The sequence below is a fragment of the Aricia agestis genome, chromosome 4 (genome assembly GCF_905147365.1).
Source record: "Aricia agestis chromosome 4, ilAriAges1.1, whole genome shotgun sequence".
NCBI classification, from domain to species: domain Eukaryota; kingdom Metazoa; phylum Arthropoda; class Insecta; order Lepidoptera; family Lycaenidae; genus Aricia; species Aricia agestis.
The window spans coordinates 20,217,791-20,231,491 of NC_056409.1; the positions used below are offsets into that span (position 1 = coordinate 20,217,791).

General features: G+C 37.8%; 1 protein-coding gene across 2 annotated transcripts in view; it reads right to left on the reverse strand.

Moving 5' to 3' along the window:
- Positions 1 to 1,607: 1,607 nt before the first annotated feature.
- LOC121726700 overlaps positions 1,608 to 13,701 on the reverse strand; it is a 222,231-nt gene continuing 210,137 nt past the window's right edge. The window contains exons 24-25 of one of the 2 annotated variants that reach the window (XM_042114190.1): positions 8,867 to 8,972; positions 1,608 to 2,802 (exon numbers count right to left, since the gene is read on the reverse strand). In XM_042114190.1, the coding sequence (XP_041970124.1) occupies positions 2,163 to 2,802; positions 8,867 to 8,972 (746 nt within the window). In that variant the 3' untranslated portion in view covers positions 1,608 to 2,162. Of the gene's footprint in view, positions 2,803 to 8,866; positions 9,035 to 13,701 lie in introns of those variants that run through there. The other variant, XM_042114188.1, reaches the window with a different exon arrangement.

The following is a 13,701-nucleotide window of genomic DNA, read 5'->3' on the forward strand; positions in this document are numbered from 1 at the left end:
GCAAAGCGGTTATGTGTTTCGGCTCTAAGTTAATGCCGCTAAACAAAAATATAACAAAGACCTAAAAATTGTTAATATCGGTAGGTACAAAAACTAAAGTATTTTTATTAATATTTAGGTATAAATACTTTGGTCGGTATGATAAACACTTCAAAATATTAAAAGTAGAATAAATACGGTTAAAAATCTTAAAACATCTAAAAAGGTACAAAATGTGATGACAAATTATATCCTGGCAAGTAATCTAAAATAAAAAATATTCAAAATTTTAAGATTTAACCGCCGCACTCAGAGACGAATATTAATTACTTACTTAAAATTCAAAATCTTCATTTGATTACAGTTAAGTAAGGGGGCGTACACAAATTAGGTGAGGTGTTTAAGGGGGGGAGGGGGTCGAGTTAAATCTCATCTAATCTTATGTTGGGAAGTGGGGTCTCGGCAAATCTCACGTGATTTTTTTACTCATTCATTAATGAAATTATTTTCTTGATATGTATGTAGATTGTAGATGCATGTAGATGTATATATACATCTACTGACTATCAAAAAATCCAACGCGTTTACATAAGAAACCCACATTTAATTAAATCTCACGTGAGATTGGGGAGTGGGTGAGGGGGTTGAATAAAATCTCACGAAATCTCACCAGGGCGAGGGGGGGGTCAGAAAATAAAAAAACACCTCACGTAATTTGTGGACGCCCCCTAATTAACATTCATCTCTGAGTGCGGAGTTAGTATCGTGATACGGTCGCCAAAAAAATAATAGAATACCAATATATTATAATATAATACTGCGTTATAGTCCTCCCGCATTCAGGCTATGCACCGTTTCAATCTAGTTCAATCTCAACGTAAACAATGGTACAGGCAGTTATAGTGCTACCGATTTAAATATTACGCGCAATAATTTTAATGACAGTGACGCTTTAATTTGGTCGAACTAAAGTTTGTTTGTTTATATTTTGGTCAAAAAGCTGACCAACTTTTCTTTGACCAATGACCATTGACTTTGACCAACTCTTTCGTACAAGTAACACAACGTATCGAAAGTTCCATAGCTTCCAACCTCGTCAATTTGTCTTTACTCGGCTATTCTTAACTCAAGTCTCTAGATCAGGGATGGCGAATCTTTTCGTGTCAACGTGCCCTTTTCTGAAGAAGTCATAAACGTGCCATTTAATATTTTTGTGACTCGGTGCGTATTTCAAAATTTGCCTAATTTGGTGCTTGCTATGCAGGTATAAGTTATAACCATGGGCGTACCCAGAATTTCAGCTAGGGGGGGGGGCAGCATACCTGTTTTGAGAAGATGGTCGGTCGATATTGAAACAAAAAATCATGAAAATTGACTTTTATTAATCTGACTGAAAATATATATTTTGTTTCCAACACTTCATTTTGCGCAGAGTAGGTGACACGTTTTTAATTCCCACTTGCCAGGAATTTTGCGCATTGGGGGGGGGGGGGGGGTTAGGTTAGCCCTGCCCCTACCTGGGTACGCCCATGGGTAAAATAATTTCGATACCTACTAGTTTCGTGACCAGAAGCGTGTCCCATATTTTATGTCGCGTGCCAACAGTGGCACGTGACATAAATGTGCCATTGGTTCGCCATCCTTGCTCTAGATATTTTGACAGTGTAGTTGTACGTATATCACGTGATAGCTTCAATGAGGGAGCACTTTCATATATTTTACTACTAAAACTTGTCATGGCCGGCGACCATACTCACGTCAAAGTTAAGTCGTTAATCGTTGCTTAAGTTAACCGCTTAATCGTCGGTCTGCAGTTAGCCGCTCACAGAAGACACCGACTAATTACCGAAGTGCCGGAACCGACAGCTAACTTCCGGTTTTCATTTATTACTAGCTACCCCTGAGATATCTCGTCTTTGGACTTTTTTAAGCAGACCATAAACGCAAGGGTGTATCTGACAGGTTTGCCTGTGCAGTTACGCCTGTCAGACAAAAATGAGAAACATAGACGCTCTGGTTTACCTGAACAGTTGACCTGTTCAGGCAAACCTATTAGGTACACCCTTGCGTGTATGGGCTGCTTTACAGTAACAGTAGTACGTATAAAATTTAAATATGTACACTTTCCGTATAAAACTAGGGTATTTACATATGTACACACGTATTTACACTCACACTGTACACTAGTTCTCCGCGTTCTCTTTAGTTCTGTTGAGGAGGAAATCCAGGTCGTGTGATATCTTGTTGAGCACTTTGTCCGTGTCCTGTCCTGTCCTGTCGGAGTCGTACGCCCTGTTCCACTCCCTGTTTACGTCCTCGATATCGGATTTGGGCTTCTCGTCCTTGACCTCAGCCAACGGAAGGGAGACGCTGGACGCGAAGTCCTGCGTTTTGGTCTTCTTGAGACAGCTCTTGATGGGGAAGGACGTCATTTTGGAGATGTCGGGGTTGGACTGGACGCAGATGGCGCAGGACTCCGCCAGATCTTTGTACGGCGCGAAGTTCACGGTGGGCGTGAGGGGGGTTAAGTCTTTGGGCGCCGGGAACACCTCGAGCTGCGGGGGCGCGAGCACCTGTGGGAGCGGGAACACGTCGAGCTGCGGGGGCGCAAGCACCTGGAGGGCCGGGAACACCTCTAGCTGCGGGGCTTGGAGCACCTGGGGGTTGGGTAAGTCCCGGGGCGAGCCGCGCTCGAGGCAGACGCGGTACTGCCGCGCGTGCGGTATGAGATCGCACACGGCGACGTCGGTGCGGTGCGGCGACAGCACCTCCTTGTACTCCACGCAGCGGACTATATCCGCACGCGTGTCCGTTGACTGCCTCCTGTGGATAACGCATAAGTTAGGATTGACTGGAAGGCTTAGAGCGAGGCTAAGTTGCGCTATTGCAGGGATGGCGAACCAATGGCACGCGTGCCACTAGTGGCACTCGACATGAAATTTGAAGCACGCCACTGGTCGCAAAATTAGAATCGAAATTATTTTAACCAACAATGAAGGTTATAGATCCTCCCCTGCATAGTGGGCATCAAATTAGGCAAATTTTGAAGTACGCATACGTTCGCAAAAAATATTGAATGGCATGTTTATGACTTAGCAGCAGATTTCTTCAGAAAAAGGCAACATTAATACGAAAAGGTTCGCCATCCCTGCTCTATTGCGTTGCGATGTGGTGGATTATTATCGGCGAGAAAAGACGCATTTAACTGCGTAGCGGCGACGTGCAACACAACATGATACAAGACGAATTCACCCTGACCGTTGCGCTGTCAACTTTTCATTTCAGATCCCTCAGAAAATCGCGTCCGAGACATAAAGTTAATATACCTAGCGGAATAGAGAAACAAAGGCCTAAGCAAGAGAGATGTCACTATCAGTAACACTGCGTGGTAAAAAGAGACGTGTGATACATGACAGCAGCACTCTTTTTTTGACGTCCAGTCGGCACGTGCCGTACGTTGAGAATTTAATCTCATAGAATTCATGTTCAATCATGAATATATGTACACATATTTTTCACACAGATGAAAACCAATTTCGGTTTCGTTTGACAGCTCGAGATTGTTGCTCTATTCCGCTAGGTATATTAACTTTATGGTCCGAGATCGCAACGTATCAATGTCAAACATCAGAGAGTGCCGTCAAGGTGACGTAACCCAATGCAACGGAGCAAAATACTTTGTGATTGTGTAAATTACTTAGATCAAAAGCAGAGAGGCACTCTAACCAATGATTTCTATTTTTTTTTACGTTTTGTACCCGTAAACGCGGCAACCGCAAATCGCGATAAACAAAAGTATTTCTTGATGACTCTGTAACAGTTCCATCGGAAAAAACATGAATTCAGCGCCGCAGTAACGATTTCCGAGCGACTTGGACAAAAAATAATTCCCGAGATTCGCTGACGGAATGGAGAAAAGTATTTTATATCATACATTTTATACCTTGAATAAATATGAAATAATTTCCCATTATATTCTTGAAAGCCTCCAGGCACAGACGTGAAAATTAAGTCTACTGAAACCGTATCATACTTTTACAGCGTTTTATAATATTTGCTTTTGCATTCCGGATTCTAGGATGCGCTACAGGTAAACCCGCTGTGACGTCTTTGGGGACATGCGAATAAACAGAACTTTCATAATATTTTCAGGATATTTTTCAGTCAATTTAATCTTGATTATTATAATTGTATGCAATTTTTACCACGGAATCAATTAAGGCACACACCTTTCCGTGTATTGAATTTTGAGAAACTGCCGCTTAGCGGTAGACGCTTAGGGTGAAGCCAAACGAGCGTAATTTGGGAGTTGTGACTCGCAGAATTTCGGTCGCGTACCTAAATATCTTTTCATACAAAATATCATGACTCACAAAATTACGCTCGTGTGAATCAAACAGGACTATAGTATGAAACTGAATGTAGCTTTATTTTTTAATAAATAAGGGGGCAAACGAGCAAACGGGTCACCTGATGGAAAGCAACTTCCGTCGCCCATGGACACTCGCAGCATCAGAAGAGCTGCAGGTGCGTTGCCGGCCTTTTAAGAGGGTAGAGGGAATAGGGGATTGGGCCTCCGGTAAACTCACTCACTCGGCGAAACACAGCGCAAGCGCTGTTTCACGCCGGTTTTCTGTGAGAACGTGGTATTTCTCCGGTCGAGCCGGCCCATTCGTGCCGAAGCATGGCTCTCCTACATATGGCTTCACCCTTAGCCGTGCACGCATACACTAGACCCATCACCCAATCGCGGCGTTTTGTATGAACACAAACCAAATCAATCAATGAACCAAGTTTACATCCTCTTTGCAATGAACAGTAATTGACTCAACGTTGTAGATTGACAAAGAAAACCTGTCACTTAATCAACTTTGTTCCCAAAACTCGTTCGCCTTTTCTTTTCTGTGCCGTGTTAAAAACTGTGAATCTTTTGTATTTCTACTTTAGCCAATTCAGGGGGCTTAGCCAACAAGTTCTCTCTCTTCTTTATAGAATCGCGGTTCGAAAATGTATGGAATTGACATAAGCGTTCCATATTATGAAGTTGACATTCGACTCGTGTCATGTCAGTTCCATAGATTATACAGAGTGTTACAAAACATAGTGATAATGCTTTAGAGTTTAGACTCTAAAGTTTAGAGTTTAGGGTGTGTATGAGTTTCTTATAAACGTAGAATTCACTATGGAAGCAGCAGCGGTTTTTTTTGTGAATTGTACGGGCAAGCATCTCAGCGTCATGAATTTGCGCAATGTGCATGGGTGATTCTACAAAAATTGGGTAACTCGCTGTCACCAGTCAATATATATTAAATCACATTATATTTGAAAGATTTTATACTTATTTTTAAAAGTATGTAATCTCCTTTAATTGGTCACTCAATTTCAGATACGTAATTTAATTAGAAATTGTATAAAATTATAAGAGTGTGCTCAAAACGTCAGTTCTTTGGCCTGTCACAAACCCAAAAACGTTCAATCAAGAGACTGTACATCAGATTCTACGATTAATTTCAGAAAACTCGATATATAATTACAATCTTTCATGTGCGTAATAATGAATGTCAGGACTTTCATAATGTAAAAATATTTACAATGTATTTAAAAAAGAGAGGAAACTTTGTCATAGGTTTCATTCGTCAGTCCTTTATGTAACTTTCAATTGCGAAAATTTTCATCAAAAAAACACGTATACATGGTCAAATACCTAATAATTATGTTTAGTTGGTAATATTGTCAGCTAAGAACTGCAGCATTTCTTTGCCACTATTACAGTATGAGTGCTAGCTCGTCGGATATGACATAATCTTGCGCAGGGCCAGTCAAAAACTCAGTACTGTGGGTAAGTCGTTAATTCCTTATAAATCTTAATTTTATTTTGATTTCGATACTGTTTACTATGATTAGTAAACATTTAATATATTGATATTAGAATATACGAAAAAAAACATTAACTTTAATTATAACCTTAAATTTATGTCGAAATCATCAGTCCTTTGGCGTCAGTCCTTTGCCTGAAATCGTGCCAACGGACTGACATGTTACCAGAGTACTGATGTTTTTTCTTTAAGATCACTTTTGTCACAACAATTAAGGTGTGTTAACCATTTGTTTATTTATTTTAGTGTAAAACATAATGTCGCCTACCACTAAAGACAAATTTGACCGAAGGATAGTATATTAAATAAGAAAAGAGAAGCTGACAAGACTTTCTTGCCGAGAATCAATCTACCTCTTCAAATAAGCTGAATTAGCAAAGAAAAACATAGATTACAAAATGTACTTAAGAAAAGGAGAAAGGGCAAAGAAAAAAATGTTAAAGAAACCTCTAAAGCAAACGGTTAACTTGGAAAAATTGGTTAAGTGCGAGTCAGTCTCCAGCACGAAGCCCTCGTGCCATAAAATGGGTTTTTTCGTATGAGAGCTCCCTTTAAGTGTTTATTTTATTTTAATTTTATTATCTACTATTAAAGAAGAAAAACAAATATTATTTTGTGAACATTTCAATTGCCCACCTAGTGCCATTATTGACATTGAGTTAAAACGACAAAAAGTATATTCTTTGTATAGGAGACCCCTTAAATATTAATTTTGTTATAATTTTATTGTTTATTATTAAAGTAAGAACAAAATTGAGTATTTCTAGAGTATTTAAAATTACCTGGTTGCATTATTGACATCAAGCAAAAAAGGGCACAAAAATCACGTTTCTTGTATGGGAGCCCTCTTAAATATTTATTTTGTTTTTATTTTTGTATTTTCGTTATAGCTGCAACACAATTATACGTCATTTGTGAAAATAAAAACTAGCCATCGCTGTTCTTGAGATACAGCCTGGTGACAGACAAATAGACAGATGGACGTACTGACGGACAAATGGACAAAAAACGAAAACTTTAATTCTGTTGTTTGTTAATATTAATTATTTATGTATACTGTTAAGTCAAAGTACTTAAAAGTAAAAAAAAATGTTTATTACAATTGTCGAAATTCTTATAAAGGTGTGATAGTGTTTTCCCTACATTATTACAAAATATTTTTCGATATTTAACTTACTAAGAACTTGATACATTAAAATAATTAAAGTGATATAATTATAGTTAATAAGCGTTTAATAAATGCCACAAATGTCATATATTTCTAGTATTTTTGCATCATATATCAGTACTGTGTCACCCTCGTCAGTCCTCTGGCAGTCAAAATCAGAAAAATCGAAATATTTTAAAAACTACTCTAAAAAATGACTGTCCCGATTTGCAACAATATATTCATTATATTACCCATCTTTTAAACCCAAAGATGTCTAAATTTACCATAAAAAGTACAGTAAACAAAATATCCCTAAAAGTTACCCAATTTTTGTAGAACCACCCGCATACAAAAATTTAAAAGCTAATCTTTCAGCCCTCTACTTTCACTTTGAACTCTATACAGGGGACCCATACACACAAGAAATTATTATCACTCCATTTTCTTACACCCTGCAGCTGTTCTATTCTGTAGGCCTACTACGAAATCGTTTTGAGACTCAAACAATCGAATAAGAATGCGCGTCCTGCTCTAACAACGTCATTTCACGTACACACAATTCGCCTAACATTCCTGAATCGCGCTATCAAAGTTTTCTGAGCGCGTCAGTATATATGTCGCAGCCGACTGGTTTAAATAGTAGTTCAATCAAACAGCTACCCCTATAACTGAACAACGCCATTCAATCACGCGTCTAGCTTTTATATTGAATATTTTAGTTGATTCAAAAGCCACCGTCTAATTGAAGTAGTTCAGCGCGCACCGCTGCGGCGGTAGGTGCGTTTTATTTACAATATGGCGTCAACTAGCAGGTATTTGTTGGTGTTTGTGGTTGTTTTTCGGAAAGAAAGTAGTTAATAAAAGTTACAAGTGTTATTAAAGAGACAAAAATTGTGGAGGCACATACGAGTGAATTAAAATTTCAACAAATATTCGAGGAGAAATTACGGGATTATGAAATGGATGGACGCAGCCTCCTCCGAAAGGGGGGTTCGGGGGGCACAGCCCCCCGTCAAAACAAAAACAAACACAATCCAGAAAGTCCAAAAGTTGGTTAGGTTAGGTTAGGTTAGAACTTAGACCACAACTCAGAGGGAGCCGAGCGAGCGCAGCGAGCGTGCTGCGGCAGCAGCCGGCGACCGCCGTCAAATAAAAGGGGGGCTCGGGGGGCACAGCCCCCCGCCAAAACAAGAACAAACCAGTTGGCTAAGCGTCGTCTAGCTGTAGTGTTGAACGTTGTATTCAACAAGTCGGCTAAACGACGTATAGCCGTGTGATTGAATTGCGTTGTTCAGTCAAAGGGCTAGCTGTTTGATTGAACGGCTATTTAAACTAGTCGGCTGCGACATATATACGACAACTGTAATGTATCACGCGAGGGCTTCGGTCTGACCGAGCATAACACCTCGCTCGGTCGGAAGATCTTCCTTGGGCCACCACGCATTATTCCCACACACGTTTGTTAGCCAAAACAAAAACAAACCAGTTGGCTAAGCGTCGTCTAGCTGTAGTGTTGAACGTTGTATTCAACAAGTCGGCTAAACGACGTATAGCCGTGTGATTGAATTGCGTTGTTCAGTCAAAGGGCTAGCTGTTTGATTGAACGGCTATTTAAACTAGTCGGCTGCGACATATATACGACAACTGTAATGTATCACGCGAGGGCTTCGGCCTGACCGAGCATAACACCTCGCTCGGTCGGAAGATCTTCCTTGGGCCACCACGCATTATTCCCACACACGTTTGTTAGAGTAGGACGGCGCATTCTCGTACGATTGTTTGAGTCCCAAAACGGTTTCGTGGTACGGCCCCAGTACTCTGACCATATCATCCAAACCCATCTGCATGACCCTGGGCCCACCTGTGCATCTGCGCGGGGCTCTCGAGCGCCGGCGCCCGCCAGTACGAGGCCTCGGGGGAGTCGCACGCGGCCCGGCTCTCCACCTCGCGCCCCTGCTTGATGTACACTGGAACACAACACGACAACCCCTACACAACTACCACTCCCACCGCCGCCTATTCCTTATATCTGCAAAATAAAAAGATAAAAATAAAAAATCCGACTGCCTCATAAAGAGTTTAGCCTGAGAACATGCGTACGCCTCTGCTAATGTCCTAAGTACCGTTTACGTTTCGGATTCCAGGATTTGCATTTTTTTTTTTGCAGATTTGGCAAAGCGCATCGTTTTAAGGGCCTCCGAGACGATCAAACGGTTTGACTCAAACCTTACGTGTTGGATGCAACCGTTTGATGTCGGTTTGAACGGTTTGTCAAACGACACTGCGCAGTTTCATTCAATACGCGCTGTCGAGTACACGTCTTGTGATGCAGAAGATGCTCTAGATTCTAGAACGAGGATCGCGATTTTCTTATCTTATGTTTATAACGTTAATGTCCTCCGTCAGAAGAGAAAAAAAAGAAAAAGACTTGTCCAAAGAACGGTATGGTCTATGGACTAACATAATATCGTTTTACCCACGAACATCTACAGAAAGTACCTATGTGAAGTTAGCAACCGAGTTCAAGGTAAATGATTTTTATATATGTCATTCGATTGTACCCGGAGTGTACCCGATTGTACCGCAATTAAAATCGTTTGTACCTCAATAGGGTAGAAATGGGGGGGGGTGGTAAAATTTGCTTAGCAACCGACATAAAGATACCGGAATTTTAATGATGCCATCTGGAAGAGTATCGTTTGTACCGGATTGTACCCGTTTTTAAAGTTAATTTTTTTTTTTGATTTTACGAAAAAAAAAAACAAAAAAAATTTTTTTCCCTAAAAATAAGGCTTTGTACGGAGTAGAAGGAAAGAAAGTATATAAAGCAGTTCAAATGTGTAAAAGAAGTTATTTTTTGAGGTAGATTCGTTCGGTCTTGACGAATTTTCCAATATCTTACTATAAAAGTCGGAGTTATATTTTGCAGTTTTTTTTGTCGTTTGTACCTCGCCAAAACAGAAAAATTATAAAAGAAGATACTATTCACTTTAAATTCACACAAAATTTTTTGAGACAACAACGACAGAAATTCGATCGGTCTTGACGAATTTTCGAATATCTTACTATAAAACTCGGAGTCAAATTTTGCAACTTTTGTCGTTTGTACCTCGCCAAAACAGAAAAATTATTAAAGAAGATACTATTCACTTCATATTTACACAAAAAAATTTGAGGTACAAACGATTTTTCATATAGTAACAACGTCAGAGATTCGATCGGTCTTGACGAATTTTCGAATATCTTACTATAAAACTCGGAGTCAAATTTTGCAAATTTTATCGTTTGTACCTCGCCAAAACCGAAAGATTATAAAAGAAGATACTATTCACTTCATATTTACACTAAAAAATTTGAGGTACAAACGATTTTTCATATAGTAACAACGTCAGAGATTCGATCGGTCTTGACGAATTTTCGAATATCTTACTATAAAACTCGGAGTCATATTTTGCAACTTTTATCGTTTGTACCTCGCCAAAACCGAAAGATTAAAACCGAAAGATTATAAAAGAAGATACTATTCACTTCATATTTAAACAAAAAAATTTGAGGTACAAACGATTTTTCATATAGTAACAACGTCAGAGATTCGATCGGTCTTGAAGAATTTTCGAATATCTTACTATAAAACTCGGAGTCAAATTTTGCAACTTTTATCGTTTGTACCTCGCCAAAACCGAAAGATTACAAAAGGAGATATTATTCACTTCATATTTAAACAAAAAAATTTGAGGTACAAACGATTTTTCATATAGTAACAACGTCAGAGATTCGATCGGTCTTGACGAATTTTCGAATATCTTACTATAAAACTCGGAGTCATATTTTGCAACTTTTATCGTTTGTACCTCGCCAAAACCGAAAGATTAAAACCGAAAGATTATAAAAGAAGATACTATTCACTTCATATTTAAACAAAAAAATTTGAGGTACAAACGATTTTTCATATAGTAACAACGTCAGAGATTCGATCGGTCTTGAAGAATTTTCGAATATCTTACTATAAAACTCGGAGTCATATTTTGCAACTTTTATCGTTTGTACCTCGCCAAAACCGAAAGATTATAAAAGAAGATACTATTCACTTCACATCTAAACAAAAAAATTTGAGGTACAAACGATTTTTCATATAGTAACAACGTCAGAGATTCGATCGGTCTTGAAGAATTTTCGAATATCTTACTATAAAACTCGGAGTCAAATTTTGCAACTTTTATCGTTTGTACCTCGCCAAAACCGAAAGATTACAAAAGGAGATACTATTCAATTCATATTTAAACAAAAAAATTTGAGGTACAAACGATTTTTCAACGTCAGAGATTCGATCGGTCTTGAAGAATTTTCGAATATCTTACTATAAAACTCGGAGTCAAATTTTGCAACTTTTATCGTTTGTACCTCGCCAAAACCGAAAGATTACAAAAGGAGATATTATTCACTTCATATATACACAAAAAAATTTGAGGTACAAACGATTTTTCATATAGTAACAACGTCAGAGATTCGATCGGTCTTGACGAATTTTCGAATATCTTACTATAAAACTCGGAGTCAAATTTTGCAAATTTTATCGTTTGTACCTCGCCAAAACCGAAACATTACAAAAGGAGATATTATTCACTTCATATTTACACAAAAAAATTTGAGGTACAAACGATTTTTCATATAGTAACAACGTCAGAGATTCGATCGGTCGTGACGAATTTTCGAATATCTTACTATAAAACTCGGAGTCATATTTTGCAACTTTTATCGTTTGTACCTCGCCAAAACCGAAAGATTACAAAAGGAGATTTTATTCACTTCATATTTACACAAAAAAATTTGAGGTACAAACGATTTTTCATATAGTAACAACGTCAGAGATTCGATCGGTCGTGACGAATTTTCGAATATCTTACTATAAAACTCGGAGTCATATTTTGCAACTTCTATCGTTTGTACCTCGCCAAAAGCGAAAGATTAAAAAAGAAGATACTATTCACTTCATATTTACATAAAAAAAAATGAGGTACAAACTATTTTTCATATAGTAACAACGTCAGAGATTCGATCGGTCTTGACGAATTTTCGAATATCTTACTATAAAACTCGGAGTCATATTTTGCAACTTTTATCGTTTGTACCTCGCCAAAGCTGAAAGATTATAAAAGAAGATACTAGGTATTCAATTCATATTTACACAAAAAAATTTGAGGTACAAACGATTTTTCATATAGTAACAACGTCAGAGATTCGATCGGTCTTGAAGAATTTTCGAATATCTTACTATAAAACTCGGAGTCATATTTTGCAACTTTTATCGTTTGTACCTCGCCAAAGCTGAAAGATTATAAAAGAAGATACTAGGTATTCAATTCATATTTACACAAAAAAATTTGAGGTACAAACGATTTTTCATATAGTAACAACGTCAGAGATTCGATCGGTCTTGAAGAATTTTCGAATATCTTACTATAAAACTCGGAGTCAAATTTTGCAACTTTTATCGTTTGTACCTCGCCAAAACCGAAAGATTACAAAAGGAGATATTATTCACTTCATATATACACAAAAAAATTTGAGGTACAAACGATTTTTCATATAGTAACAACGTCAGAGATTCGATCGGTCTTGACGAATTTTCGAATATCTTACTATAAAACTCGGAGTCAAATTTTGCAAATTTTATCGTTTGTACCTCGCCAAAACCGAAAGATTACAAAAGGAGATATTATTCACTTCATATTTACACAAAAAAATTTGAGGTACAAACGATTTTTCATATAGTAACAACGTCAGAGATTCGATCGGTCGTGACGAATTTTCGAATATCTTACTATAAAACTCGGAGTCAATTTTTGCAACTTTTATCGTTTGTACCTCGCCAAAACCGAAAGATTATAAAAGAAGATACTATTCAATTCATATTTAAACAAAAAAATTTGAGGTACAAACGATTTTTCAACGTCAGAGATTCGATCGGTCTTGAAGAATTTTCGAATATCTTACTATAAAACTCGGAGTCAAATTTTGCAACTTTTATCGTTTGTACCTCGCCAAAACCGAAAGATTACAAAAGGAGATATTATTCACTTCATATATACACAAAAAAATTTGAGGTACAAACGATTTTTCATATAGTAACAACGTCAGAGATTCGATCGGTCTTGACGAATTTTCGAATATCTTACTATAAAACTCGGAGTCAAATTTTGCAAATTTTATCGTTTGTACCTCGCCAAAACCGAAACATTACAAAAGGAGATATTATTCACTTCATATTTACACAAAAAAATTTGAGGTACAAACGATTTTTCATATAGTAACAACGTCAGAGATTCGATCGGTCTTGACGAATTTTCGAATATCTTACTATAAAACTCGGAGTCAAATTTTGCAAATTTTATCGTTTGTACCTCGCCAAAACCGAAACATTACAAAAGGAGATATTATTCACTTCATATTTACACAAAAAAATTTGAGGTACAAACGATTTTTCATATAGTAACAACGTCAGAGATTCGATCGGTCGTGACGAATTTTCGAATATCTTACTATAAAACTCGGAGTCATATTTTGCAACTTCTATCGTTTGTACCTCGCCAAAAGCGAAAGATTAAAAAAGAAGATACTATTCACTTCATATTTACATAAAAAAAAATGAGGTACAAACGATTTTTCATATAGTAACAACGTCAGAGATTCGATCGG